The sequence below is a fragment of the Osmerus mordax genome, chromosome 7 (assembly GCF_038355195.1).
Source record: "Osmerus mordax isolate fOsmMor3 chromosome 7, fOsmMor3.pri, whole genome shotgun sequence".
NCBI classification, from domain to species: domain Eukaryota; kingdom Metazoa; phylum Chordata; class Actinopteri; order Osmeriformes; family Osmeridae; genus Osmerus; species Osmerus mordax.
The window spans coordinates 15,223,266-15,251,256 of record NC_090056.1 but is presented as its reverse complement, the minus strand read 5'-3'; the positions used below and the strand labels follow the sequence as shown (position 1 = coordinate 15,251,256).

Here is a 27,991-nt window from a genome sequence, read left to right as displayed (position 1 = left end):
ACTTATTAAAAAGGTAATTTCAGCACCAACCACACCTCTCCAAAACATTGACACAACACAGATGGTCATCTCAAACTGCTTTTTATTACATCTTAAATAACAGTACATTTTAATATAGTTTCTATCTTGCATCCAGCTTTCAGGTTGTACACTGACTGACTTTAAAATTAAATACAAAAGGTGAGAAGGGGACAGTGGGGTGCAGAGCTCTACAGTTATTTCATGATAGAGAAAAGGAAAGGGAATTTAATTAATTTGTAATAGTTTTTTTATTTTTATCTTATTTTTTTGCCAACTCCAGGCCTAACGCACAATTACAGCACATTTCTTTTTGTACAGAATGTCGCAGAGAAAAAACAGAATGGAAAAAATGCCACTACTGCTAAAGAAAGAGCGTCTCTGTTTACAAGAGGGGAACAACAGAAAATTCTGCCATTCAGATGCTGCAAGTTTTTTTGTTTGTTTTTTATTATTAAAGGACAGAAAAAAACCTGTTTGTTACAAAATGTTTCTTTTCTTGGTCAGTGGAATTTGTTTGCTACAGAAGGAATGAAAATTGATTTGTTCCATTTGTGTGTGTTTATACAATTTCAATGTTTACATTACTTTTATTGTGGAATCCTTCCCATGGACCAGGTAACCATTTGTTATGTTGTGGTGTTTGCTTCTCTCAAGTGCATAGCTTTGACATTTTAAATTGAATTACTTATGCACAGAGTAGCCAAAACAATATAAATACCATTGTAATGATGATATATTCAACAGGTTATTTTCTTAAAGAAAAACATCAAAGGACTTAGTTCCATATGCACCTCTTTTAAGCAATTCTACAGCATGCGATTCTAAGAGTTAACCCACCCGTGGCAGACAACCAAAATCTTTTTTTTTTGTTTTTAACTTAAAAAGTTTCAATATCATTATTTTCAAACATTGATTTATACAACATGTCATTCACAGAGTAGTAACTGCATTTCCAAGCAAGGAATGGGCACCTCTGTTGAAACAGAAACTCCGGAATGAAACCGGGGTATAAAATGGAGGTTCTTCCTACCCAACCAAATCACATCACCGGTCCCAACCACAGTCAACAGAAAAAGGGGAAACAAAATGGAAAATAAAGAAATAATGAACCAATGGGTTAATCGTCATGTAATTATTCTACATTGCTGCCTGACAAAGGGTGAAATAATGGTTAAAATGCATGTTTCTTGTGTTTTCGTTTTACAAACGAGCATTCATTATCATAAACAGCATGTGCTTGGTTAGTTAACTTTTTCTTGAAACATTATTCTATATATGCAAAGTTAAGTTTTGTGCAAACAAAGACTTGTGACTAGACAGAAAATAGAAACAGAGTAAAAGTATCTTGGGACTAAATATACAGAATGGCCAGACCCAGTGGGTGGCTTATGGACTCCCTGTTGTAGCTCAATTCTCTTGTCTTTTCTCAGGTGGGATAAAGCTGGATTAAAAATGAAATGATCATTTGAAGTTTTTTTTATTTTCAATCTACAAACATAATTCTAAAATATGTGTAAAGACTATGAGATAAAAGAAAGCTTTCAATCCTCATTTCAACATTAACCGACACTGATCTAGTTCTTAGGGGAGAAAAAAAAAAAATACTTGAAACAAAAAAACATTGAATAATAATAAACATGGCCAAAAAAGCTATCAGAGTTAGATCACTGTTGTGTAATTAACTTCACTCAAACCTTGTGTAATAAAGAGGTGTGACATTTGCAGAGGGGGTGAGTGTTCATATTTTTGTTCACTACAATATCAGAAGATGGTCCCCGGAGGAATGCAAAATTTTCCTTTTCATACCATTGAATTCCTCATCTTTTTAGTCAAGTGAGTTATAACAATTGTGCTCTTCTTTTAAATGAGAAGGAGAGAAAGAGAATATTTGCCCTTGGTAGTTATTTGGGGTGTTGGAGTCAGTATCGTGGTGTTTTGAGAAGATTGGATATGCAATAAAATTGAATATTTCAATGTCGGAATGGTCTTCCACGCAACTTTGGAGTCTGACATCTGGAAAAGGAAGAGACACACGTTAATAAACTGCATAAGTTATACAGTAACTGTTGGTATTTGTTTGTAAGTGTGTGATAGTTGGGTAACCTCTTGGTAAGGCAAGCCATTTTTCCTGTGCTTCTCAATTCTACCCCAAGATGGCAGCACATGCATTGAACATTGTCAACAGTTCTACAGTAACATAATGCAACTAGACCCCTTTCCTCAGAAACATATACATAATGACAACAATATCTCTTAAATGCAAAGGGATATCAAAATATAGAATATACTTTCCACCATGGCTGTAGTTAACTACTTATAGCTTTTTTGAATTACTTCCTTTAGGTAACAAAATAATAATATGCTAAATATTGCTCTCCATATTGGCGGAATACTCCAATGAACAGGACAAGACAAGGTTCCATAATGAGTTAGTAAGACCAGTACATATATTTCAATCACAATTTACTACAAAATACAATTAACTGTACATTTGTAGTATTTACACAGCATTTCCCTCTTTAGAGCTAGTTTAGGAAGTGTTTTTCACGGCTAGAATTCATCCCTTGTGAGGTGAGGGTGTCATACCTTCAGACTCTAGTTCCAGATCTTGAGGAAGCTGTCCCAGGACCCTGTTGCCACAGCCATGCCATCATCAGTCACGCCCAAGCAACTCACACGGTTGTCGTGCCCGGCCAGTACACCTACAGACAAAGCACAGCGTCACACACTTGCATATAAGGAGGAGTCAGGTGGCTGAGCGGGTAGAGAATCGGGCTAGTAACCAGAAGGTCGCTGGTTCGATTCCCGGCCGTGCCAAAAGAGGTTGTGTCCTTGGGCAAGGCACTTCACCCTACTTGCCTCGGGAGAATGTCCCTGTACTTACTGTAAGTTGCTCTGGATAAGAGTGTCTGCTAAAATGACTAAATGTAAATATAACTGGATGAATCCAACTGACTCCAGTGTATTGACATGACTACCTACCAAATATGGGTGTTTCTATATCTTCACAATACATTACAATAACATAATTTATTTGCGCACGTTTACAATGCTTTACAGTTTTCTTCTAACTGCAAAAATTGGCAGGCTTATGTCCCAATTAGTATGCTCAGTGTGTGTGTATGCATGTGTGATTGGTGCCAGCCCCAAACCACATGTTCTCTGATCCAGGCCACACATGCCGTTAATACCTCTAAAGTATTCATGCCTCTGTGGGAGCTCTTCCGCTTGTGAAGCAGGTGAGATGGCAGTTGGTCGACCGCCCCATCACCTGCCCCTGCTATACATCTACAATACTCCACTACTGTGGTGACCAGGGATGTGGAGGTTTAAGAACATTTGGATCAAACCTTGCACTGTTGCATGGGAGCGCGCAATATCCCTTGAGCATGCTCCCTTTGCTTGCCACTCATTTTTTACCATGAGGTGGAAGAGTGCTTGCCTGAGTGCTTACATGAATTAAAAAGCATACATGCCGTTTACCCCTCCACTACAAAACTGGCTATTAAAATGCGGAAGTGTTTTAAAGGTTAACAGTACTGCAGGTGCCCATCCTTACTGTTTTGTAACTCTGCACCTAAACCACTTCAGACACAACTTTACAACCAACTTTGCTGACTCTTCTCCCGTAACTCTATAGGACTTTACTACAGCAGCTATGCAGCCTTTAGAACCCTCTCCTCATCATAAGTAACTCTATACCACTACCTCCACTGCTGAGGTTGTGCATCCTACACATCCACACTACAGTAAACTGCTGCTGGGCACCCTGCGGCGAGGTCTTTCTCAATCCAAGACTGATTCAATAAAAATGTTGCTGCGGTTAAATTGTTTTTCTTTGCGCTTTCATAACAATATTAACAAAACCTTTTAGTTTCCTTTAAATCTACACTATTCCTTTATCATTAGTAAGGGAGCCCTATATCTTTTGCACTGTGAGTGAGAGAGCCTCACCTTCAAATCCCAGTGTGTGTACTTTAATACATACTAATGACGAGGTCGAAGGTCATCTCCATCTCACCTGCACGGTCGGCTTTGAGGGTGTCCCACACATTGCAGTTAAAGTCGTCGTAGCCCGCCAGCAGCAAGCGGCCACTCTTGGAGAACGCCACTGAGGTGATACCGCAGATGATGTTGTCATGCGAGTAGACCATTAGTTCCTGGTCAGCGCGCAGGTCAAAAAGCCGGCAGGTGGCATCATCAGAGCCTGTGGCGAAGGCGTTGCCATTGGGGAAGAACTGAGGGTAGAAGAGCCACAATGAGAGATGGAAGCAGAGTGCGTTTATAATTAGGCTTTGTGCTGCTCCAACACAGGGAGGCAGAATGTCAATATTAAGGCTAAAGCTGAAATTAATGATAGCAGGACCGAGTGCGTCAGAGAGGGGGGATAATTACTAAATTGAGTATGATGGGACTTAAATGTCACAATGAGGATGGGAATTTTGCTTACGCAAATGGCATTGATGTCCGACTCATGTCCAGTGAAGGTCTGTCGACACATTCCTTCTCTAACGTCCCAGAGTTTGGCGGAGGCGTCACACGCTCCTGACACAAACAGACGAGTGTCTGGTGCCAGCGACAGGCTCATAACGTCACCGGTGTGGCCAGCAAATGTGGTCGTCTGCTGACCCGTCTCAATGTCCCAAAGAGCACTGTGGGAGTGAGGGAGGGGAGCGCGTCAGTAACACAGGACAGGACTGTCAGCTGGTCAAACATGTACAATCTCCTAGTGAAATCAACAATAGTGGGCCCATTTAACAAACTGAATACTTCATGTGCGTAATTTAGTAGGACGTAACCGCAAGCTCCCAACTTTGACCTCTAACCATGGAGAAAGTCAAAAAACGTTATTTATATAAACAATTCCTCTTACATCCTCTACAAATGTAAATGACTAAATGTAAATGTACTTGACTGACCACCTGTTAATTTTATTTTCATGCTTAATAAATGTTAATCCCGGTATAGCTAACAGCATCATGGACTTAAGCACCACCAACCTTTAAAGTCTTACTTTACATAAACAGAAACATCCAAAATATGAGGTCCTAAACTTGGAGGTTGTTCACTTCCAGGTGGGGAAATCCCCTCTCATAGGCATTAGGTATTAGGGAGAAAAGGGAGGATGCAGTTCCTACACTTACCAGGTGGTGTCTCCAGAGCTGGTGACAATCTGGTTGTCATCCAGGAAACGACAGCAGGACAGGTAACCTGGCGGGCACAAGAGAACAGCCAATCAGAACTGAGTAGTACACAGCTGACAGGTTCCAGGTCCTGTGACACAGCTGTGTGATGCTGACATATCTGTTTGGAGGGGAGAGCAGGCATGGAAGACAGATAGCTGCAACATCCAAATGTCCAGTACAGTTTGTTCAGACAGTAAAAAAAAAACAAAAAGGTGTGGGTTGAGGAACACCCAGGAGGAAGAAAAGTAGAGATAGATTCATATAGTGATTAACATGGAGGTGGGATCGACCCATTTGGAACTAAGGGAGCTTGATAGGTGATAGCCCTGGTTCGACGCTGGTTGGTCACACTAACACCACTACTCATCCATCTTTGCCTTGTTGATGTCTGTGTGTGTCTCTGTGTCTCTGTGTGTGTGTGTGTGTGCGTGCGTATATAGGTGACCAGCTACCTGTGTGTCCAGCCAGCTCACGGCTGACGCGCACGTTGCCCTCGCGGGTCTTCAGGTTGTAGATGGAACAGATGTTGTCTAGACCTCCGCAGGCCACGTAGTTCCCAGAGGGTGCATAGGCGCATGTCATCACCCAGGAGGAGCGAAGTGGGATGGCGTGGACCTACAGGAGACAGGTGGTGGTGTTAGTCGAATCAATGGTGCTTCATAAGCAGATGAGCAATGTTTGATTTATTTTACCTTGTTTGTGGTGTAGCTGTCCCAAATGATGAGTTTACCATCTTGAGAGGCACTGACTAAAAGCCTAGAGGACAAAATGCAAATTATGGATTATTACCTAGTAATGAGAGCTATTGTAACACCGAGTTGAGATATTGTCTTGCTCTTTCTCAGAGTTTCTCTTGCTCACACAGAGAAAAGTGAGAGCAAATGATGCTGAAGACCAAACAAAAACTATAAATTGCACCTTTATGTACAATGTACAAATGAATGGTTCCTGAGGAGCTTGTATTTGGCTTTTTAGGGATGGTGAGGTGGTTTCCAGTGCTTGAATTATTAGAGACCATGGGGAGCAATGTTCCACTATTTGGATGATTTAAACAATCTAACCACAAAAAGCTGCCTCAATGCAGATGAGGGCCGCAAACACTGGGGTACAGGAGCCCGCCCTAGACCTGCGGGGAACACGCACATCTAGCCTGCCTAACCTAGAGATGCCGGTGAGAGAGGGTGAGAACGTGAGATACAGTAAGAGAGTGAGAGACCGAGACACGGACCTCAGAATTTGCACATCCCTCTTTTGCACGGGAAACCTCTCTCGCTTAAGTGACCGTTGCCTTGTGAACGTATTTAACAATGTTCACGGCGATGTGATAGTGTTTGTTTCAAATCAAAGTCAAACTTGAACAACCAGTTCTGAATAGACGTGTAATGAATGAGGGATTTTGTGAAGATTTTAAGTGAAAGTTTACTTTATAACACTGACACGCTCTACTGTTTCTCCAGAGTAGTAAGATGCTTAGTGGAGATTGTAGCGCATTATCTGACTTTCCAAACGCGGTGCAATAAAGCAGGAGTGGAATTAACTAGCTCTCTTCTTGCTAGGTAAGCGCCTAAATTCAGTTGCATTTACTGATTAGAAATTAAATTTAGCTTTACTTGCTTGTATATTGCCTAGCTCAAAGCAACTCAAAAATGAGTTTCTATTATATTCTTGGAGAGTATACATTGTTTAGGCCTAAGCATAAGAAATGTTAAGAGTCGAGACACCCTTCCAGATGAGCCATGAGTTGGGTTTATGTTGGACTGTTTCTGTTGAGCCGTTTGTACAATTCATCAGGAGGCCACAAGGGAGAACCAAGTTACAGGTTGCACCTGTAAGACCAGTGATTATATAAGTACATGACTCCACCAAGGGAGTGCAGTTTTAAAACTCTTAATTGTGACCGCAAAGGGGGAAAATATTTGGCAAAGATTTTGACCAAATAATGGTCGTCACAGGAGAGGAGTGAAAAGAGATACGTGTCTGGGACTCTTGTCAGGTGAGCCTAAAGCTTAATTTATACTTAGGTCGCAGACACTTTTGAAAAGGTCACCAACAGAAATGACGTCACGGTGGACACTTAACCGTCGCTTGGAAGTGTCGCCTACCAGGAGAAATTTCTACTGGCGCTGATGTCGTCACAGTGAAAAATTAAAATGGTCAGTTTCTCCGATTGATCACCTAGGCTACAAAGCGTTAACTATGTAACCATAGCTATGAATGTAACGGTAAAATGAACGCGAACCTTGAGCACAGGCGACTGTTTGCCGAAGTATAAATGCAGCAGCCTGAGCGACACTTTTTTTTTGTAGGCGACCATTTCAAAAGTGACGGCGACCTAAGTATAAATTAAGCTTAAGAGCTATAAATTGCAGTAGGGACACAACCCTGTCCAGAAATAGCACCTCCAAGCTGTGTTGCACTGTGGCAAGTTAACTGAGAAACAAAGGTTGATTTGAACTTGTAGCTGCGACCAGCAGCTCTATAGCTCGCTCTATCGGCTGGTCCACAAAAATGCCCCCGTGGTTGCAGCCATTGCGAATTTGAGCTTGTTAGAAGAGATGTTGATATGGAAAGATGACTACGCAGCAAAGCAAGATAACAAAGCAGTTAGGTGTGGCCTGGTCTGTGGCGTCTCTCTGGACTGGTTCACACCTGTGGTAGAGTAATTAGTTTGCCGGTTGCTGAGGTGAGAGATGTTTTTGGTGGCTCTTGGGAAAGCCCCCTTGGCAAAAGAGACACGTGACTTCACATGACAGTCTGCCTTCACTGCCCAGACACTACTTAGTACTAAAGGACGACACCATTTTGAATGTTTTTCCTACCCGCATACCCCCACCCCTTACACACACCCACAGTGCATACACATACACAATGCACCGACAAACATTTGAGCACAAAACCAACAGTGGTTCAGTGAACCACATTCATGTTCACTAGTGCACACAGTGCTCAGTTAACAGTTGTGATTTAACCATTTTCCACACACACTTCCTTATACCACCCCACACTTTTAACAAGGAGCTGCAGGAGATACCATTAGTACACAGAGAGAGCAACATTTATGCCCACTTCCTGTATTTGGCAAAGAGACTGAATTATTTAGTAAATGGATAGAATGAAGCTAAATGAGATTACCTTGAGTCAGTGCCCCAGTGCATGGCATAGATTTTAGCCAGATGCCCCCTCAGTGTCCGTCTAGTGCGCATCTGAATTCGGCCAACAGCGTCGATGTTAGCGGTGATCTAACAGGAGGGAAAAGGCAATGAATAACAGGCAAGTGTGGGTCTATCTGCATAGGTGTGGCAGCACTTTTCGCCTTGTCTTTTACAAATCTGAACAATCGGAGCATAAGACATTACATTTCCGCAATGATGTGTGAAAGAAAAAGCTACCGTCTCTAAGAACAAATGGATACTATAACTCAGGCTTTAAACCATGGACTCATTGAACCTTGCTACAACCCACCTCCTCCCCTCCCCCACTAGACACTTAAGAACGCTTCCCTCTAAAAAGTTTTATTGATGAAGCAATTATTAATATTTAATATTTGAACTGCTAATTGTAGATAGCATGTGGCTTAAAGAGAGCTTCCTTACCTGAGACAGTGTAGCATCCGCACACGCTTTCCTGGCATCCTAAAAAAGACACGCACATTTTTGTTATTCCCCCACCCCCCAAAAAGGGTTGGCAGCAAAGTCATCACTAGCTGATGTTAGTCTCCCCCCTCCCACACACAACTTTTCAAGACAAAGTTTTGGGCTCTTATTAGAAGTAGGTGTTTGTATATGGAGGAGAACCAGCCCTCTGCATCTAATTGAAATTGAGTGCTAGGATAAAAAAAAAAAGCAGTCGTGTGTTACTTAGGACGGATTGACTGGTAAAAACAAACAGATAATACACCATCAAGCCTATCATGTCGATCGTGTCTCATTATGCCTGATCACAACTACTTCTGTGAAATACTCAGTATTCTTAAAATATTGCTCAAATGCGTTGGAGGGTAGGAATATGCTTGATTGCTATGGACAGCTTTTGGGGGGTATTTTATGTTCAGAATATTGCCTCATTTTAGATTTTGAAAGCTGAAACTTCTGGACTCGACCCTACCAAAGTATTTCTCTGCGTGAATATCAATGAGTTCAACTAGGCTGTGGGTGTGGTGTGTTAAATTACTTAAATGTTATTGGTAAATATAATGGGTATGAAACTGAAGAAATGTACAGCACACCTACAGTAAACTGTTAGGCAGCCATCAGTGTCACAATGCAACACAATATAGCTTGTTTTACACAGACATTTGCAGACAGAAATGTAATTAACAGTTTGAATTACTGTATTGAAACAGGGAATAAAGAGTTGACCAATAAAACAATGTCAAACACACCGCACTAACTAATGGTGATGATGTCATCACTCAGGTAAGCTAAGCAGAGGGTATTCGCAATTTTGTGAGCAATATTAATAACAACCGGAAAGTTACTAGTCAGTCAGAACGAACAACCAAGGGCCTATTGACTAAAAAGAATATAGATTCATTATTTACAGAGTGTTTCTGCACATTATGTTGTAAATAGGGTAGTAAAAGTTAATGAATTTTCTTTTAATTACATTTTTGCTGTTTTAAATAAGGCAGGAGATTTTGTTCTACTGACAACAGTTTCAATAGTCCTGTCAAAGTATCACACTTAAGCTTTTTTATATATATATAAAAATAAAATTGTACAAAGGGGAAAGGTGGTTCTGGAAGACTCACTCTGATCTGGTTCTTAAGCTGCTCGGCCTCCTGGCGTAGCTGGTCCAATTCGCTCATTTTCCTCTGCTAATGGTGTGCTTCGCTCCGCCGCCGGGACTCGTGCTGATCTGTAGGACGACAAGGCAAAAGCTGAACACACTATTCCTAGTATTAGCATTTAGCATCGCAGAGGGGTTACACTGGCTTGGCTGGTACCAGACCCTACATCAGCAGTGGCAGGGTCTTGTCATGTATCCTTTAGCTTTAGTGACAGTCAAACTCCTTGAGGTAATTTGTACAGACTTGACACTCAATCCAATATTACGGGCACAGTAAAAGGTTAGGTTCAGTGCACTTGGGTTACAAGTAGGCCATTAACACTTAGCAGTTATCCCCCATTAAACAGATGCAAAGCTTTTAATGCGCAACATGTGGCAAATTTAGTTTTACATCTCTAAATGCTACACAGCCTGCTATATAGACTTGCCAGAATAATGCACACAATCCCTGTTCTGTTTCTCTCTGACATTACCTAGAAGGCACAGAAACTAGCCAGAAAGTGCAGAATCCCAACACTTTCATAGAGACACCAAGATGTGTCCTTTCCAGCCTGAAACCGTTACCTAGCAACAGGCTTCTGTACCCAGTTTGTGCTAAAGATCACTATTTCTAAAGTGATGCAGAATAAGTTTCCCTCCCCTCCAATAAACTGGCCAACCTAACCAAACATCTGGACAACAGTGAGGTGGCGAATGACCGTCACTGGACAGCTCCAAGTCAAAACTGAAATCCATTCCTTGGGGCCGAAGCTCTGAAAGCAAACATACCCCTTCTTCGCTTGGCCAAATGGCGATGCCTGGAGCTTGAGCTTTAACTACAGAAGCTGGAGGAGGTTTTCTGTGTGCTACTGGAGCCCTAAGGTGCTCAGGTGATGAGGGTGGGCTCTATTACAGATCTTACTGCTCTGGACCTGGTCACTGGGCTCTAAACCTCCTTCCAATGTCATCCGTGTAATCCTGGGACACAGTTGATTCAGCTCCTCCAGCCAAATCCGGTTAAGACAAAACCTGCTGATGATCCTAAAAGCAGTGGCTATCCCGCTGACCCCAATCCTCTGGTCAACGGGCTTAACCCTGACACTTTCACTCTCCAGAGAAAGGAGGCAAAATACAAACAAACACTAAATAGCAAACAGCTCGGATACATGAAGGACATGGATGTGGCCACAACTGAGTTTAAAGAACATTTCTTGTTAATGCTACTTTGGATGAAATCCTCCAGCGGTTGCTGGGGGATTTGGTGCTGATGAGACTGCTTCAAATGCTCCTCCCACTGCTTCATAGAATTGAGGAACTATTTTTTGCTATCAATCTACAAAGAACTACTATTGCAACTTGGCAGAACTTCCCCTATCTTCCACCAGTGAGTCACCATTAGCTTTCAAACTAAATGTCCAAAAACAGGCTTCTAGATGTACGGTTCACATAATGCGGGAGATTAAGGTACATACTGTACATTACTGACAAATGCATCACTGATCACAAGTAGACTTGTAAAATCCACACTACTAACTTTTAAAAGTCCTTCCTTTCTCAAATAAGGAAAAAGTTAACAATATGAAAATGTTGTACAAGGTGTACATGGCAAAAAATAACGCTTCTGTTTGAATTCTTTCATTATTCTTACCTCCCTTTTCCTGTTTCTTTTCAGTATAGGTCCTGTGTCCTGAGGATGGTGGGAACCTAAATGAACACCTTATCCTTCAAGCACCTGACCATCCCTAGCAGGTACCTGCTATCTGATTGGCCAGTGCAGCTAACTGAGTGTGCATCTAAGCAATGCGATTTAACCTCCTAATCTGGTCAATAAAAATGTGTCATGGGAACATGGTTAAGTCTCCTGGTCGTCTTTGTAATGAGAGCTCTCGGTGTCACAGCTAGTTAGAATGACCCACTGGTGGCTTTTCCTCTAAATCTGCGTAGACATAAAAAAAAAATGTATCTAAACTGAATACATTAACAAGACTGTAGGTGGAGAGTATAAATGCAAAAATACATTTGCCCATATTGGGTTTTGTTGAAAGAAGTAGTCAAGTCAACCCCTTTGAGATATATATATTTTTTAAATGGTCAAAAGGATTGAAAGTGGATCTGAAGCATAGATCTATAGTAGCAACTTTAGAATCAGTGTTAGAGAATCAAAGGTCCAGTTAAGGTGGCAGTCATAGGATTTTTTGGGGGGTGAGGCAGTGGGGGGGGGGGGGGCTAGGGTTCTGCATTGATAGAAGTGTGATATTTCTTTTGTGAGGAAGGAGGGGAGCTCTGCAAGGGTGGCAGAGGTGTGATTCAGAGAAGGCTTTTTTTCTGTGTTGGTGGTGGGAGTGTGTTGAAACCGCTGGCAGCCCAACTGATAGAGTGTGCCTCTACACTACTGCGTTCTCTCTCAGTTGGCTATTTTTAGAGAGGTGGTGGTGGAGGAGGAGGGAAGCAGACTTCACATTTTCCAGCCAGTCCTATCGGCTTCGTCATCTCGAGCGCAACAGTGACAAGAGGAGAGGGAAGTGAAATTTGACTCCACACACCAGTTTTATGGCCTTTTTTCTTCCTGTAAAAGCTTCAAACAGGCATGTACTAGTAAAGGAAGATTTTGCTCCACAAAGACAGCCTTCAGCAATAGAAGAATCAAAGACCTCTCTGCTAAAAAAAAAAATTTGGAGGGAGGAAAAAAAATCGGAAAGGCTCTTCTTACTTTCAACTTTATAGCCACAGTTGAGCAAGTTGAAACTATAATTATCATTAAGACCTATGACACAACCATGACACAAAACATCCAAATAATATCCACCATAAACTCTGCTCATGCTCATTTTAGAAATGGTGATGGCGAATTACAGATATTTCATGAACATACGGAGGTCACATCAATTCACATGAAAACTTGGTGGGTCATAGTAGGGCAGAACAATTGTGAGGAGGCACTTGGGAAAGCTCTACTACTCCATGACACGAGGACAGGAACTGAGGTGGTTGATCGGGCGGGCGGGCAGGCAGGGAGATGTTCTGGTGCACAAGAGGATACAGCCCAGGGAGACGAGGCGGAGGACAGAGCCAGATTAGCCTAATGAGAGTGAACAAGCAGAGGACGATTGGGAGGAGAGCTGCTAATTAACCCCTTGGTGAAGGGGAACTGGGTGTGGTAACCTTCATGGCATTAAGGGCCCACCGGAGCAGGCACACTAGGCTTACCTTGCTGGGGAGGTGGCGAGACCAACAAGACCAGTTAATGGGAGCACTCTTTTTATATAACCGTTCATTACATTTTAGTCGCTGACGGTGGTTTTTACCCCGATTGGCTGAAAGAATCTTAGACAAGAGTCAACAATAGCATAGAGCAACTAGAGAGGATACAATTTCTGGGGAAATTGTAGGGTGTGCTTGCTTGCGTCGGTTGCACAGGGGTCTGTATATTTTATATAAAAATGCATCGGGCCTACTTATTATTTATAAAGATTACATAGATTTAAAAGCATCTTTTTTTTGCTGCTCATTTACAACTCAAAATACGAGTGAAGTGTAGAATGAAATATGACGTCTTCTCATTTCCCCTGCAAGAGGCAGCTGACAGGCTGAATCAAAACGAATACATTTGGCAGACCGGTGTACAAATGGACCTAATCTCTATGACTTAAACGTCCTTTTAAGTTGTCCCTTCTCGTGATATTTTCAGGCATTTAGCCTACTCATATTGCATTCATTCATTAATAAAGAACCCCCTTTGAAGATTATTCTACGACTTTACCGGCAGAAGATAGAATCGCGATTCAAACAGTACCATCTGCTAACTGAAAATATGCCCCCAAAAACGTAAATAAGCTTGACATTTATTTAGTGGAAAATAGCTCATTCATAAAAAGCTCACTGGTAGCGATCATTGTCAGTAACAACTCAAAATGCGATATAGCCCTGTGTGGAGAAGCTGCCCCGGTAAATTCTACTACTACAGTACAGTACTACTAGTAGACTACTGCTGTGTTCGTCTTGATAGCGATTGCGTTGGTTGAATTCGATTAAACGTTCCGTTGTACGGTTTAGGCTGAAATTAATTATTTTCATGAACAGATTGACAAAGTTTAGGCTGTGGCAATGAAGTTCAGGTTAGTAGTCAGATAGTTTCCCTACTGAAAGACTTTTGAGTAAGGGGAGTGCCGAACATGTTCTGTTGCCGTTTGACTTAAACAGCTGAGGAGTTGTTGTTAGCTACTCACACTAGTGTCTCGGGTACAGTAGGCTACAGCGTTGCAGTGAGCTACACTGGTTTGAAACCACAGGTAATGGTAATTTCACCAACAAATCGTTTACTAATGTCAGAATAAATCCTACAACGAAAATGTATATGTGAGGAATGTTTATTTTAACGATTGAAAACAGATACATCATAGACCACTGTAGTATGTGTTGCCCGGGCAACACAGGCTAATGTCATGATGCTAATATGTCAGTGAAATAGTAGACTACTGTTTCCGAAAGTAGATGTACTTCCTTAATAATATCAGCTTATATTGTACATTACACATCACAATTGTGTGTCATATCACAAAGTAAAATGAGTAAATATTTATCACCCTGGCCTCTTTGTTTGTGGCGTTTCTGCAGCTGCCTTGCAGTAAAGCTATAGTTAGCCTAGCTATCCCCCAAGTTAACAGATGCCAAACGAATGTTCTGCCAAAGGTAGTCACGCGTGTTTTCGTGACATTATTGCAGACCGGTGTAAAAATTGACCTAATCTCTATGATTTAAACGTCATTTTAAGTTTTTCTCTTCTCATGATATTTTCAGGCATTTAGCCTACTCATATTGCATTCATTCATGAATAAACAACCCCTTTGAAGATTATTCTACGACGTTACCCGGCAGTAGAAGATGGAATCGCAATTCAAACGGTACCATCTGCTAACTGAAAATATGCCCCCCAAAACGTAAAAAAGCTTGACATTTATTTAGTGGAAAATTGCTCATTCATAAAAAGCTCACTGGTAGCGATCATTGTCAGTAACAACGCAAAATGCGATATAGCCCTGTGTTGAGAAGCTGCCCCGGTAAATTGTACTACTACGGTACAGTACTAGGCTACTGCTGTGTTCGTCTTGGTAGCGATTGCGTTGGTTGAATTGGATTTAACGTTCCGTTGTACGGTTTAGGCTGAAATTAATTATTTTCATGAACAGATTGACAACGTTTAGGCTGTGGCAATGAAGTTCAGGTTAGTAGTTAGATAGACTTTTGATTTAAGTAAGGGGAGTGCCGAACATTTTCTGTCGCCGTTTGACTTCCTAAACAGCTGTGTACTGTAGCTAGATGTTTTTGTAGTGTGTCTCGCGTAAGCTACAGCGTTGCAGTGAGCTACACTGGTTTGAAACCACAGGTAATGGTAATTTCACCAACAAATCGGTTTCTAATGTCAGAATAAATCCTACAACGAAAATGTATATGTGAGGAATGTTTATTTTAACGATTGAAAACAGATAACGCTACATCATAGACCACTGTAGTATGTGTTGCCCGGGAAACACAGGCTAATGTCATGATGCTAATACTTCAGTGAAATAGTAGACTACTGTTTCCGAAAGTAGATGTACTTCCTTAATAATATCAGCTTATATTGTACATTACACATCACAATTGTGTGTCATATCACAAAGTAAAATGAGTAAATAGTTATCACCCTGGCCTCTTTTCTTGTGGCGTTTCTGCAGCTGCCTTGCAGTAAAGCTATAGTTAGCCTAGCTATCCCCCAAGTTAACAGATGCTAAACGAATGTTCTGGCAAAGGTAGTCACGCGTGTTTTCGTGACGTTAGTGACGCAGTGACGTTAGTAACGTCAGTGACTGTGGCTAGCAAATTAGCCACCGTTAGCTTCACTTTTCGCCACAAAAACTTAATTTAAGCTTAAACCATGCAACGGAACGTAAATTCCAATAGAAGCAACTCAATCGCTACCAAGACGAAACTTTTGACACCTACGTTGTCTATGTAGGCCAAGTATTTACTGAGTTTTAGGGGGGCAAAAAGAAATAAAAATAATAATAATAATAATAATATATATGTGAGAGAACAAAGGTTGTGCTCTCGCCGAAGGCTTGAGCACACCCAATTAATACTGCAAGACCATCCACTACAACTTTTTTCCACGTATGTCTTATGCTAGCTGTTTTTGAAATCATATAGGCTATGCTTAGGGTATAAAAACATGCACTTCATATACCTAAGCTGCATTATGTCTGTAAAGGTAGAGAATAAACCAAAATGTTTGTGAGGTTTTGTATAACATAATGAGCAGTAACCGAGTCACTACTTTCCCCAGCTGTGAAGTGGACCATGAGTACATGGATCCAGTGACCAGATCTGCCTCACCCCACAGAGGACCAGGTAAGCACTGTCCTTCAGTGGTCACGGCAGGGATTTGGAACCCATCTGACAAAGAGAGGCAGACTCTCCCCATACAGCGCTGTGTATTAACCATGAGGTCCTGTTAAGAGTGGGTGGGGAGGATCTTATTCATTAAAGGCTCCCTGCCCCCTCGGCAGCCGCCCCACCCCTCACCTGCAGCAGGCTCGCTCTCCTCCTTCTGCTCATATGATTGTTGGCCGTGGCTACTAGGGCAACATAGAGCCAATGGCCATTGCTTTTTCTTGAGGCACATGCAGAATGACTGCATCTTCTCTCCAACTGCTTACTGAGGGCGAGACCGTCAATAGCTGACTGTGTCAGTGCTTCTTCAACTACTGATTGTGTTTGTGTCAGCAGACTGCCTCTACCCCAGGAAGTTAGTGTGTCTCTGAACGGGCGTTTCCTCTGAAAGGGTGTTTCCTTTGCTGCTCTTGGCTCTAGCTCGCTCACTCTGTCGAAACACTCAGAGGAAGTGGCAACAGTGCATCCTCCCAAACATTTCTCTTAAATCTTAAGAGACAGAAAGCCACACACACCGTCAGGTAGAACAGCCTAAATAACACATGATGAACGCTCATGTGTTATTTAGGACCCAAAACAGAACATGCTCTAATGGCTTATCCATAGCTGGTTGGGAATGTTCCCTGTTGTTGTCTGTGCCACTGCTCCAGGCCACTGAGGGAGCTACTTGCTTGATCAGCAGCTGGTGTGTGGTGCTGTCTGCGGCTGCCTGTAACAAAAGTTCACTCTGGCCCAGAGATCATGCCACTCTCAAATTAGCCCGCATGTACTACACACTGCAATACACTCATCAAACTGTGAACTGCTGTGATCTCACGCTACAAGCTCTGCACTAAAACAGCATAAAAGTCAGCATGTTAGCAAGTGTTCTTTAATTGGATTACTAGGCTGCCAGGGAAGACTGGGATGAGAAGGTAGGCAATGTGCAAATTCTTATCCAACTCATTAGATAAGAAAACTAAAAAGGCTAAAATTATACTTTAAAATGCACTGGGCAGGGGATCAGAGGGTAGTCATTTGCTGCATGTCTTCCTGTCTCTCCTACTTTCCTGTTGATCTAAAACTGTCACTAATCAAAATCAAAAGCTGAAATATCCCCCCAAACCTTTTTTTAACATACACTTGGCATAATCTACCTACTCCAAATTCAGGGAGAAGTCCCTAGAGCCAAACACAGTTCTCAAACATATGCAAATGTTAAACATCTGTGATTAGACAGAATCAGTTATCATAACATAATGACACAAATCTAATTATTGCATTCCGCAGGCTACAATTCCTTAAATTCAAACTGCGGAATAAAATGCTGAGTAAGAGTGAAATCAGAAGTTATGTCAGATCGATCAATGACGATAACGATAATGCATCAAACTATTTATACAACTCCTTTCTGTCCCACACACACCATTGCTATCCAACACAGATTATTTAAGTGACATACATTTGATGAGTGAAAACTAGGTTTTATACTTTAAATAATGTTTGACGGTAATGCTCATGTAACTGAGGAAGGCCCTGGTCATGGGAAGATGGTCTAGCCAAGGCTTGAAGTAGAGCTGCATTAAATGCAGAAGCTCTCTGGGTAAGTCTGCTGACTGTAAAGGAAAAAAAAAACACCCACCTACCAACCCTCCATCCAGAGAAGGAGACAGTATGCAATATTGAACAGCCCAGAGACAGCCCCTCCCCCCCCAATCCTTTCACTTCTCCTCTCACCTAGAGGATCAGGGATGAGCCCCACAGACCCATCGCCCCACAGCCGGAACCCACCCACCCTCCCCCTCCATACACACCAACACACAATTGTGCAAACACAAAGCTGTAGAAGCACACAATACTGCACACACACACCTAAGGGGTATATTTAAGGCCTGCCCAACGCTGAGAATGTACTGAGTGACACCACAGAGTAAACCAGCATCTGGACATTGTGCGAGTGTGCGTATGTGTGGCTGTGTGTGTGGTTGGTGTCTGAGTGGGGGGCTAAGTGCTGTGAAGAAGTCATGCATGTGAACACAGCTGAAACACAAGGAGGTCAGAAAGAGTGCCGGGACAAGGGGGCTGATGCAGGAAAGAGGCCGTAAAGAGCCAGGAGTTGCTCTTGGCCATTTCTTAAAAGCCTCAACCCCATTCACACTCACTCTAGCTCTGCCCCTCTCTTTGCCAAATGGAGTCCAGCATAGCAAGCCACAGAAAGAGAGAAGGACCAGGGATGAGGGAGAAAGAGAGAGAGAAAGAGTGTGTCCTTAGTCTTTCTGCGTAGTTATGGTAGAACACACAAATTCAATCAGACAGCCAGACATTGCCCTGACTGCATGGGAGGAGCTGCGGACTGCTATTCACTATGACGCCAAGCAGGGACAAACTGAACTATGATTACAGAGCACAAAAATTATGGAGAAAAACTTAAATGTTCTATCTTCACAACACTAGCAATAAAGCCTTGATCTATAGTACAACCACAGTCACAATGCAACTCCAATTATTCCTATAACCTTGAGTGGCTTAATTGGTAAAGCAACGTGCATGAAACACCTGTGTTGTGTGTTCCTTTAGGTCATATCAGATATTGTAAACTGTACTCAAGTCACTTGGAATAGGTGATTATACAGTATCCTATTAATAATATAAGTTTGACAGAGACTCTGCACTGTTGAGCTGGGAAATAGGGAAGACCTAGTGTAATTACAACCTGAATGTCTAAGGGACATGTGAATTCCAAATCCTAAAGGCATAGAGGAGAATTACTCAACTGAAAATGAGTAACCTCAAGCCCCATGGCCCATTTTCCTCAATGGAAAGAAGAGCAAGAGAGTTCTGGATCCAGAATCCAGAGGCTACACATTAGAATATATCAGGACAATTTGGGATATGGTTTATCCCCTTTCCTCTCGAATGGCTGGTCGTATTCCAATGCTCCAATACACAATTAGGGTACAGTGCTGCAGTGCTACAAACATTATCCATAAATATACATGGGTTTTTTTATTCAAAAAATCGCCAGCAATGAACTGAGCATCCGATCCACTCAATAATACATTGACGGGAATTCTTGGTTAGGCTAGATCCTACTTGGATCACTGCATTAGAGATAGGACACCATATGTTTCAACTTCATGTGCATCCACAAAAAACCTACATAGGATTACCCTTTCACTGTGACATCACATGAAATGAACCAAGTCAGTACCTGAGGGTTGGTCAAGATAAGAGGTTGTGCATTAAGAAAAGGTCTCTGAGGACAGAAACAAGGTTTTTTTATAATCACACAAAAACATTTCCACCTCATCAGCTTTGCACCCAGAGGACAAATGTGCATGGCGAATCTATTGCATTTCTTCGACAACATAGTGGAACTCCCTCCCCCAACACAGCTGTGAGTACTCTTTTCTGTCAAACCTCACATATGATTTGAGTAGTTTCTGTGTACGTTCATTCAGCTTTCAGGTAATAAACTGAGCTCTGCAGTGGCAGATCCATGACTGTATTGGTCCAATGACACCATCAGAACAGGCTATATAGACACATTATTCACAGACTGGAATATGAAGGCTGATCGACCCAAGTTTAAGTTAAACTCAGAAACTTTATTCAGCAATATCACAGGGAAAGGATAAAATAACGGATGCCGATTGTGTCATAAAGGTTGAGGTGATCAACAGAAAGCCCAAACTATAATTGTTTTTGTATTTTAGTGACTTTTCCCATACAAAGGTTCCATTTGCCGCAGAAGTGGTGGTCAGAGTGCTCGTGGTCACTCGTATATGGAGAGAATGTCGGACCATGTTAGACAAAACATCAATGAGAGTGACAGTAGAGTTTAATCGATCGATCTGTGAAACATTCCATGATGCCATGAGCTCCTAGTAAGCAGATTGGTTACAGCAGATGGCGCATTTCCAGTGGAGGCGATTCTTGGCATGAGGAAATCAAAAAGGAAGGAATCATGTGACCTAAAGTAGTGGTCTTCCAGTTTAATTCCATTAAGAGTTCTCACTATGTTTTGAAGTGGCGTAATAATAGCAATCTGAAAGTTAGGGGATGTTGCTGCCCGTGCAAAAACATTAAAGTAACAACTATGGAGAGATTAACCATATACCTGTCCTCTGGTATTTACATTCTCAGGGCACCCATGTATACTCCCCCCCCCCCCCCGAAGAGGCCCACCTTCCCGGCACTTGCTCCTCCTCTAGCTACGTCGCTGAGCACAAGGCTGAAGCCAAACAGGTTCCACAGGCTAGCACTCATGCTGGCAGACTAACACCAAAATGGCACAGCACGAGGACAATCACTAAGGGTTGGGGACATAACAGTTGATTCTAAACTACTAGTCTCAATATGACATTAAAAAGATTAATCACATCAATACATAGGCCTACACTTAGGCAAATTATTTCTTAAAAATGAGAACAAAGATTAGAATTGTCAACATGCTGCACATTTAGCTTTTCATGGAAATTGTGCAGACTAGATAAAAATTGAGCTTGCCCAAAGCCAACAGCATGACTTTGTTTTAAGAGTAAAATACACCATTTTGATTGCATTAATATTAGTCACCACTCCCTCCTTCCCATTCTTCCCATGTTACCAAATGGAAAGAAACAACTGAGAGTCAGGTGACAGCTAGTCCGCCCTTCCTTTTTAGTTCTGCTGTTGTACTATACCAAAAAGAAATATACACACAGACACTAAACACTCTTCCTTGCCTTCCAGTCGTCTTGGAATTCAGGTTCAGTCACATGTTCTCTGTGGTAGTCAAATTTACTGTGCAGAATGTAAATAAAAACCGAACAGTCTTACTTCTTTATTCAAAGCAGACATGTCCAGCTGTTTTATGTAAAGGCTGAAGAGCTGACAGGACCACATGATGCACTGACAACACGGGGAGTGAGTGGGTCACTAACGTTGCTGTCGCCACTCACTTTGACTATTCAAAACAGAGGCTCTCAAGCACACAGTTGGTGGTGATGTGTGATGACTAGCACTGCAGAGTTCTCCTGCTGGCAAAGCTACTGTTACAGCCACAAAGAACTCAAACCTAATGACACCAACAGAACAGAGGAAATAAGTTGGCAAAGAGCAGGAAAGTATAATGGAAAATGGATTTGGTTGCATATTTTCTCCAGGTTTCATTCTATGACAAAGTAGAAATTGACAGCGAGAAGAGAGGGGTGGGGTTAAAGCAGTTGCAGTGGCATTGAGTTGAGCTCACGCACACCTGTATCCACAACATCTGGGCTATCCTCATTCCTCAATCTAGGCTAGCACGACAGAACCAGCCTCCTCATACAGCTGATGAATGGTTGGAGGGCAAAAGAGGAGGAGAGAAAGGGGAATGGTGGCCAGTCACATGCAGCTCACACTAAAAATAAACCACAGTGGTGAAGATGTGCTTGTTTGTGTTCAAATATACTAAAACCTCGAGGGTCAGGCACAGGCCCCCTAGCACCCCTTAGCACAGAGTAGGGAGGGTGGGTGGGGGTGGATTACCAACATCATAGTGCCTACAGTCATCAACTGGCACCTTGGGTTAAAAATAAACAGTAGGCCTTCATTTGAGATAGCCTGGTCCCAATGAAGGGGGTGCTGTGCAGCCTTATGTGATTCGTCCGGAGAAAACTTAACATTAGCAAGTTGGAAAGTGGAGTTACACTGTGTCCTAACTGGATGCGAGTGTGACTATTGTGTCGTATCGGACGCTCTCTGTCCACACTGAATGCGTCATATTCACTTTTGTTACGTCATGTAACTAACCTATGACACTGTGTGCTATGGAACTTTCAACGCGAGCGACTACAAATAAATTGAAACAGGGTGTCCGACAAAAAGTTTGCACCGCGTCGCGCTGCTCAGTTGCTCTAATCCAGTTGGGACATTCCAATAGAAAACAATCAAACTGATTTTAGTCGCTCGCATCGCATCCAGTTAGGACACGGTGTTAGACTGTCAAACAATTATGAAACAATGCCAATTTTATCTGCATCACGCACTAGTACAGACGGGTAATATTCGGACAAACAGGGCTGAAAGTACCTTAAAATGAAAACTGGATTACAGGTTCTTTAACATTTTACTCCCTCCAATTCAGGCATTCCCCATCAACAGAAGTATGCATGCCCTGGTTGATTTGTTGAACTACACCAAAACATGACAGAATAGGAAACAATGAAAGACAAGCTTCAACTCTTAACAATTAACAAATTATATGTAATTTGCCAGTCCCAATCATGACAAGGGTCTGTTGGATATTGTAGTATGCCATATAGCTAAAAGCAGGATCATATGAAAATACTGGAAATCAGCACTATCACTGACCAAGCCCCATAATCCTAGAAACTGCAATCCACAGACGGTAAGAATTTAATCCCATTCATACCCGTCACTGGATGGGGGGGGGGGGGGAATCCAGCAGGATGAAAATCTGTATCAAAACAAAAATCCCTCTAGTTCACTTAGAGAAGATATATGCCAAAGCTGAATGATCTTGTTGTAGTGCCACTCATCTCTGATGTGTCCAAACCAGGGTGAGGGAGGGTAAGCAGTTTTGATATGACAAGAAATTATCCTTAGTGTTAAACTCATGTTTGAGACTAACTAATTCTGTAAACCCCATGAGACTCTCACCATTGACTGTCCATTCGAGGCCACTGTATCCCATGTAATTATGGATCATGGAAGGGGAACATATCAGTTGTTCACTTTGATTTACACTGCAATGACAACTAAGTGGAGACAAAGTCAAGCAGGCCCTGTCATGCTTTGACAAACCACAACAATGCCCTAGAATACATTAATATTTGAAAAGACAGTATCTCACAGTAGGACTGAAGAAATATATTTTTACTATGTTATTGAGTCAAGTTAAATCCTTATTAGAACATCCCAACATGACATGTTTTGCTAAAAGTCATTAAGATTTGTAAAACAGTATGCTTAAATATCTCAGCAATCGGACACTGGGGTTTAACATTACATTTCACATGCAGAAAAAATAGCCTAGTACTACTACTTCATTGATCCATTTTTGTAGATTTCAATAACATTATATGTTGTCTTCTCGTTTGTGGTCACATAAATCTGACAATAAATGCATTTACCAATCATACAAGGCTAATATATGAAAGAAACAAACAACATGCCAATTAAGCATTTCAGCTTTATCATTTTTCTGTATATCTATACATAATACAACTCAACTATACCGTTTGAGTGTAATATCCTACTGGCTAAAATGATGGTTGCAATTAAATTCCTTGGTAAATATATCAAAATATGTATGCATTTACAGTCTGACATACACAAGATGCAGGCTTCACCCCATCCCCAGTAATCCCTCCATGTTGTCCTACATCTTTCTATAGACTCGCCGGTTTCCTGGGAATGTCATTGATTTGTCTATCTAACTGATACGTTAAGGGAAATATTGTAAGGCAAACGTAAACGCCGATTAAATGTACTCTGCCAATGCTAAATCCGTCAGATGAGGGGCTGTTGTCTTAGTCTGAGAACGAGCGGCGAGGAAAAAGGCTTTGAACGCCATCTTGTTCGCTGCAGCTGCTTGGGCCCTGAATACAGGAACCCATTCATTCAAGAAGGGGGGCCAGACTGGCAAGATGAATTCATCTTTGAACGAGCAATAATTACAAATAGCTCTTTTCACGACAGGGACAATGTTTTATGTGACACAGATATCCCTGATCACCTGCCATGAACACCAAAAATATTTTGCGGTTTTGTATGTATGTAATAAAAAGCGACTTCAGTTATTCACTGCTCGAAAATGATGTGTTCAAGACCGGTTTAGATTTTCTGCGATAATTCACTGGATAACACCGTTTAATTAAAAAGCTTTCCCGCTTAAGTTGTCAAACCCAGTACATTCGTCGTTACATCTACAAACTAATATGAGGTGGTGCTTCCTTATTGAATGGACACTTGACGTTTCTGGTTTCCTCTATACCGGTCAATAAACAATACTCTCACCGTGCTGGAAAGTTAAAAACGGTAACCTCCACTACCAGACCTGTGCTTAAGTTAAATAGATTGCAAAGATCCAATTAGGCAACAGCGTTGATATATCATTAGAAGCTGAAGCTTAAGTTAAGGCTAATCAAATTCACCTGGACAGTACGCTGGCACACAAGCCTTGGTAGTGCTAACATTTAAGTATTGAACTATGCCCTCCTTTCTTTTCAAAGTACTGCTCTACGATCAGTTCCCCGACCAACCAACTGTCATTTGCCTACCCACATTTTCATACGCTTCCCAGGAAAAGCCAAAGGGACTTCTAATGCTTGCTAACCCGTTAGCGTGCTAACCACACTGCCCATTAGTAAAATGGATGTCTTATTCATAGCCACAAAGGCTACCGCTTGATGCACCATCAGCCTACGGGGAGTACGGCTGTATGTACAGGGAATGGAGGCAACAAATATTGACACCGTTGCAATCAAGGCCAACGATGTATATCTACTCACTATAACGTTAGCTAATTACTGTAGGTGAGTGACTCACAATGTCTGATACGGCTTGAGTAGTGCTACTGTACCACTGGCCTTCGTCTATAGTCGAAGCTAGCTCTAACTGTTTCACTTTCTATTTATCAAGAACTGTGAATGAACTATGAATGCTCAAATCGTGGAACCCAATATCATAACCTACTTTCTATCTACCAACATTAGCCAGATAGTTCCTATTGCTAGATATGGTCCCTTGGTGGTTGCATGATTCTGAAACTAACCACCATACCTGGCAAGCTAGCTAAGCCGTAAATGCTAGGAAAAGTGGGGGTGGTGGTAGACTAGATAGATGCTGGCTGTATTGGTGAACGTGAAGTAGCCATTTTTAGACTCCCTCCCGTGTCTGCTAGCTGGCTAAGTCACACCATTTGAGTGACAAACTGTTGCTTGATTAAACCAAGCAGTGTCCAGGTGTATGTATGGACCAGGACCAAACACGAACAATTAGTTATCGGTGTATTAAATCTACATAAAATACTAGCCAAGTTTGTAGGGCTAATTTGTTAACATGCTTGGCAAGTAAAATTAGCTAGCCAACTAGCTAGCACTAGCCAAGTTAGAAAAGAAATTGAGCCACCAGCAAACAAGTTGATTCATTAAAACTTCTTTTGACCACATTTCATTCAATAATAACTACTTACTGCTTTAGTTCATGCAGTTTCGTTCCATCTAAGCTTAGTAAAGGACTAGGAACTAGAAGTGATAGTCTCAGGGACGACAGTATGGATCCGGAGAAAAACCCGGACGTTGACAGCACGTTAGCTAGTCCTGATTTGTTTTACAAGACAGCTAATTGTGCCCCCACCCCGTCGCAGTAATGCCTTTGAAAAGGTACACGGCTGGTAGCAGAGTAGGAACCACACAACCAGCGACTCTATTTAACCAATTTTCACATGTCTTTCAACCTAGCACTGACTCGGGTAAACTACTTTGTCGCATCTTAAACACGTTTATTAGCTAGCTCAAACCCAAATTCCAAAGAATATCTTACCCGTTTTCAGTCGAGGGTATCCGTTCTTTATATCGCATTGACTGGAAACAGCGAAGACAGGTTCTCCTCTTTCCACCTAGCACGCAGACTTGGCGAGATAACAAGCTATCGAGGAGCGGCACTCCCCGAATCCAGCTTTCGATCCGCCAAGGGGAGACACACCGGCACAGAGGCACAAAGATGAGGCAGTGTTCACCGCACCAAATGTTACTTGCGAAATACGTGTTTTAGAGTCTGGGGGTGGTCTTCCAATTGAGAACTATTTCTTTCCAATCTTTAATCCTTCTAGTCTTTCCCACCGTCTTCCCCCTATTCTCTCTTTCTTCACACCAGTATCTCAAACGCTTCCTCCGGCCATCAAACAGCAGAGATGGGCGCGGTAACCCTGCACTCAGCTATGGGAAACCCCACGTTATGGTGGCGTCATAACGTAAGGACTGAGACGTCGTCCACTCAAAATCGGATCGTTTCGTTAAGAATTGGCTTATGTAATGTAGCTAGCCACTTGTTTTAATGACAATTTACACGGTTTAATCCCCCAACACCTATAACTTTAACGGATATTGTTTTGCTCAATTTGCAGCTACTGAATACTTATTAGCAGCTTAATTAAACGCCAAGGAAGGTGGCTGAGTGAGAGAGAAAAAGTTACAGTATTTAGTCATTGCCCACAAACTGAGCAATGATCCACCACCATGTTTCCATTTAGTCTATGGAAGGGGGGGGGGGGGTTGTTTTTTCCATCTTTTCAAAGTCCAAGGCTAACTATTTTTCCATAAGCATATTAAATATGTACTAATCAAGAAGCACACTAACCGCTCAACTCTGCACTGTCCAATAACCGGTCCTAAACAATATAACTCAAGTCTGCCTATTGTCCCACATTTACCACAGATATCAGAGAAAAACAAGTGGGGTAGTTCAAACAAAGATGTCAAGGGATCTCTATCACTTATGTCTATGGGGATAATATCAGTCTCTACACACAGACTAGATAGATCATTATCACGGAAAGCTAGATTGTGACATAGTGCTCAAAGGGACATTGAATGCACAGTGGGTTAAGGCGTTACTTAGAGACCTGGAACACAATATCCCCTCATCCATTACCCAGGGGAGGGACAGAAACCCTCATAGAGTGGTATACTCTCCAGTGAGGATATGGCAGGCAGCATCAACAAACCCCCACTCAAGGCTCAAAGTTAACCAGGACCAGATTTTTATTATCTAACCTAGCCTCAGCATAACCCTCGTCTAGTTGCCAATTTTTGTTGTTGTTGTAGCATCTCTCTCATACAATGTGCAAACTCAACTGCACACGGTACATTGTATTAGAATCAATAAAAATAATAATCTTATTTGCATAGCTTATCCCTCTTATACACTCTATTTTTCTTTATGTGTGTGTCTGTCTCACCTTTTGTCTGTTTGAAGGGCGTGTCAATGCATGATAAGTATACAAACCTTGGTGATCAGATACAAGACAACTTCTTCTGCTTTTTACATCTCCCATGTGGGTTCTTAAACTCAATAACAGCATGTCTGAAATCCATAGGGTAGGTTACTAATATTAGCATGGTGTGTTCACGCACAGTAGCAGTTTTACAGTGACACAACTCACATGCCAGCCAGCGACACATAATGCTATCTTAGAGTTCAGATAATTTCAATTAATTCATTCTTCAGAGTCTCAACTCAAATTCCACGAGTTCAGCTTGATTACATATCACATACTGGAGCACAAGAGACATGGTGATTGTGACCAGAGTGCGAATTATACAATGACAATCGGGGGGTCAACTTCTTCTCCAGGACGTGTATCGACCCCCCCGACCTGTTGTTTTTACCTCTTTTCGGGGGATCTTAATTAGGGGGGGTCAGACCCCCCCAAACCCCCCTGTGGGCCTGTGTGTTTGTGGGTGTCTATTGTGTAACTACTGTAGCAGTGACAAACAAGTAAATATAATTTGTGTGGACACAAACTACCCTGCTCTGTGCACAGTTTCTCAGGGACCCATCTGCACCGCCTAGCTACATCCAGGTAAACCTAAGTGCTGCTGAGATTTAGTTGCCTTGGA

The 27,991-nt window shown here is 42.0% G+C and overlaps 2 protein-coding genes across 2 annotated transcripts in view; both read right to left on the bottom strand.

The window, feature by feature from the left end:
* Nucleotides 1-27,991, bottom strand: part of nadka (NAD kinase a) — a 265,406-nt gene that overhangs the window by 14,966 nt on the left and 222,449 nt on the right. The window lies entirely within an intron of this gene.
* gnb1a (guanine nucleotide binding protein (G protein), beta polypeptide 1a) lies at nt 65-26,281 on the bottom strand. The gene is made up of 11 exons (XM_067239627.1): nt 25,914-26,281; nt 9,958-10,064; nt 8,801-8,839; nt 8,340-8,446; nt 5,900-5,963; nt 5,660-5,822; nt 5,166-5,232; nt 4,472-4,673; nt 4,043-4,259; nt 2,608-2,723; nt 65-2,034 (listed from the first exon to the last, which is right to left on the bottom strand). Exons 2-10 carry the CDS (start codon nt 10,012-10,014, stop codon nt 2,617-2,619), a joined length of 1,023 nt encoding a protein of 340 aa, XP_067095728.1. The 5' UTR covers nt 10,015-10,064; nt 25,914-26,281; the 3' UTR covers nt 65-2,034; nt 2,608-2,616.

Coding starts and splice junctions, on each gene's coding strand:
- gnb1a (XM_067239627.1), bottom strand. CDS start 10,014: ATGAGCGAATTGGACCAGCTACGCCAGGAGGCCGAGCAGCTTAAGAAC. Junction 5,823..5,899: donor ACAGCTACACCACAAACAAG/GTAAAATAAATC, acceptor TGTCTCCTGTAG/GTCCACGCCATCCCACTTCG. Junction 2,724..4,042: donor CCTCAAAGCCGACCGTGCAG/GTGAGATGGAGA, acceptor CTTTGTCTGTAG/GTGTACTGGCCGGGCACGAC.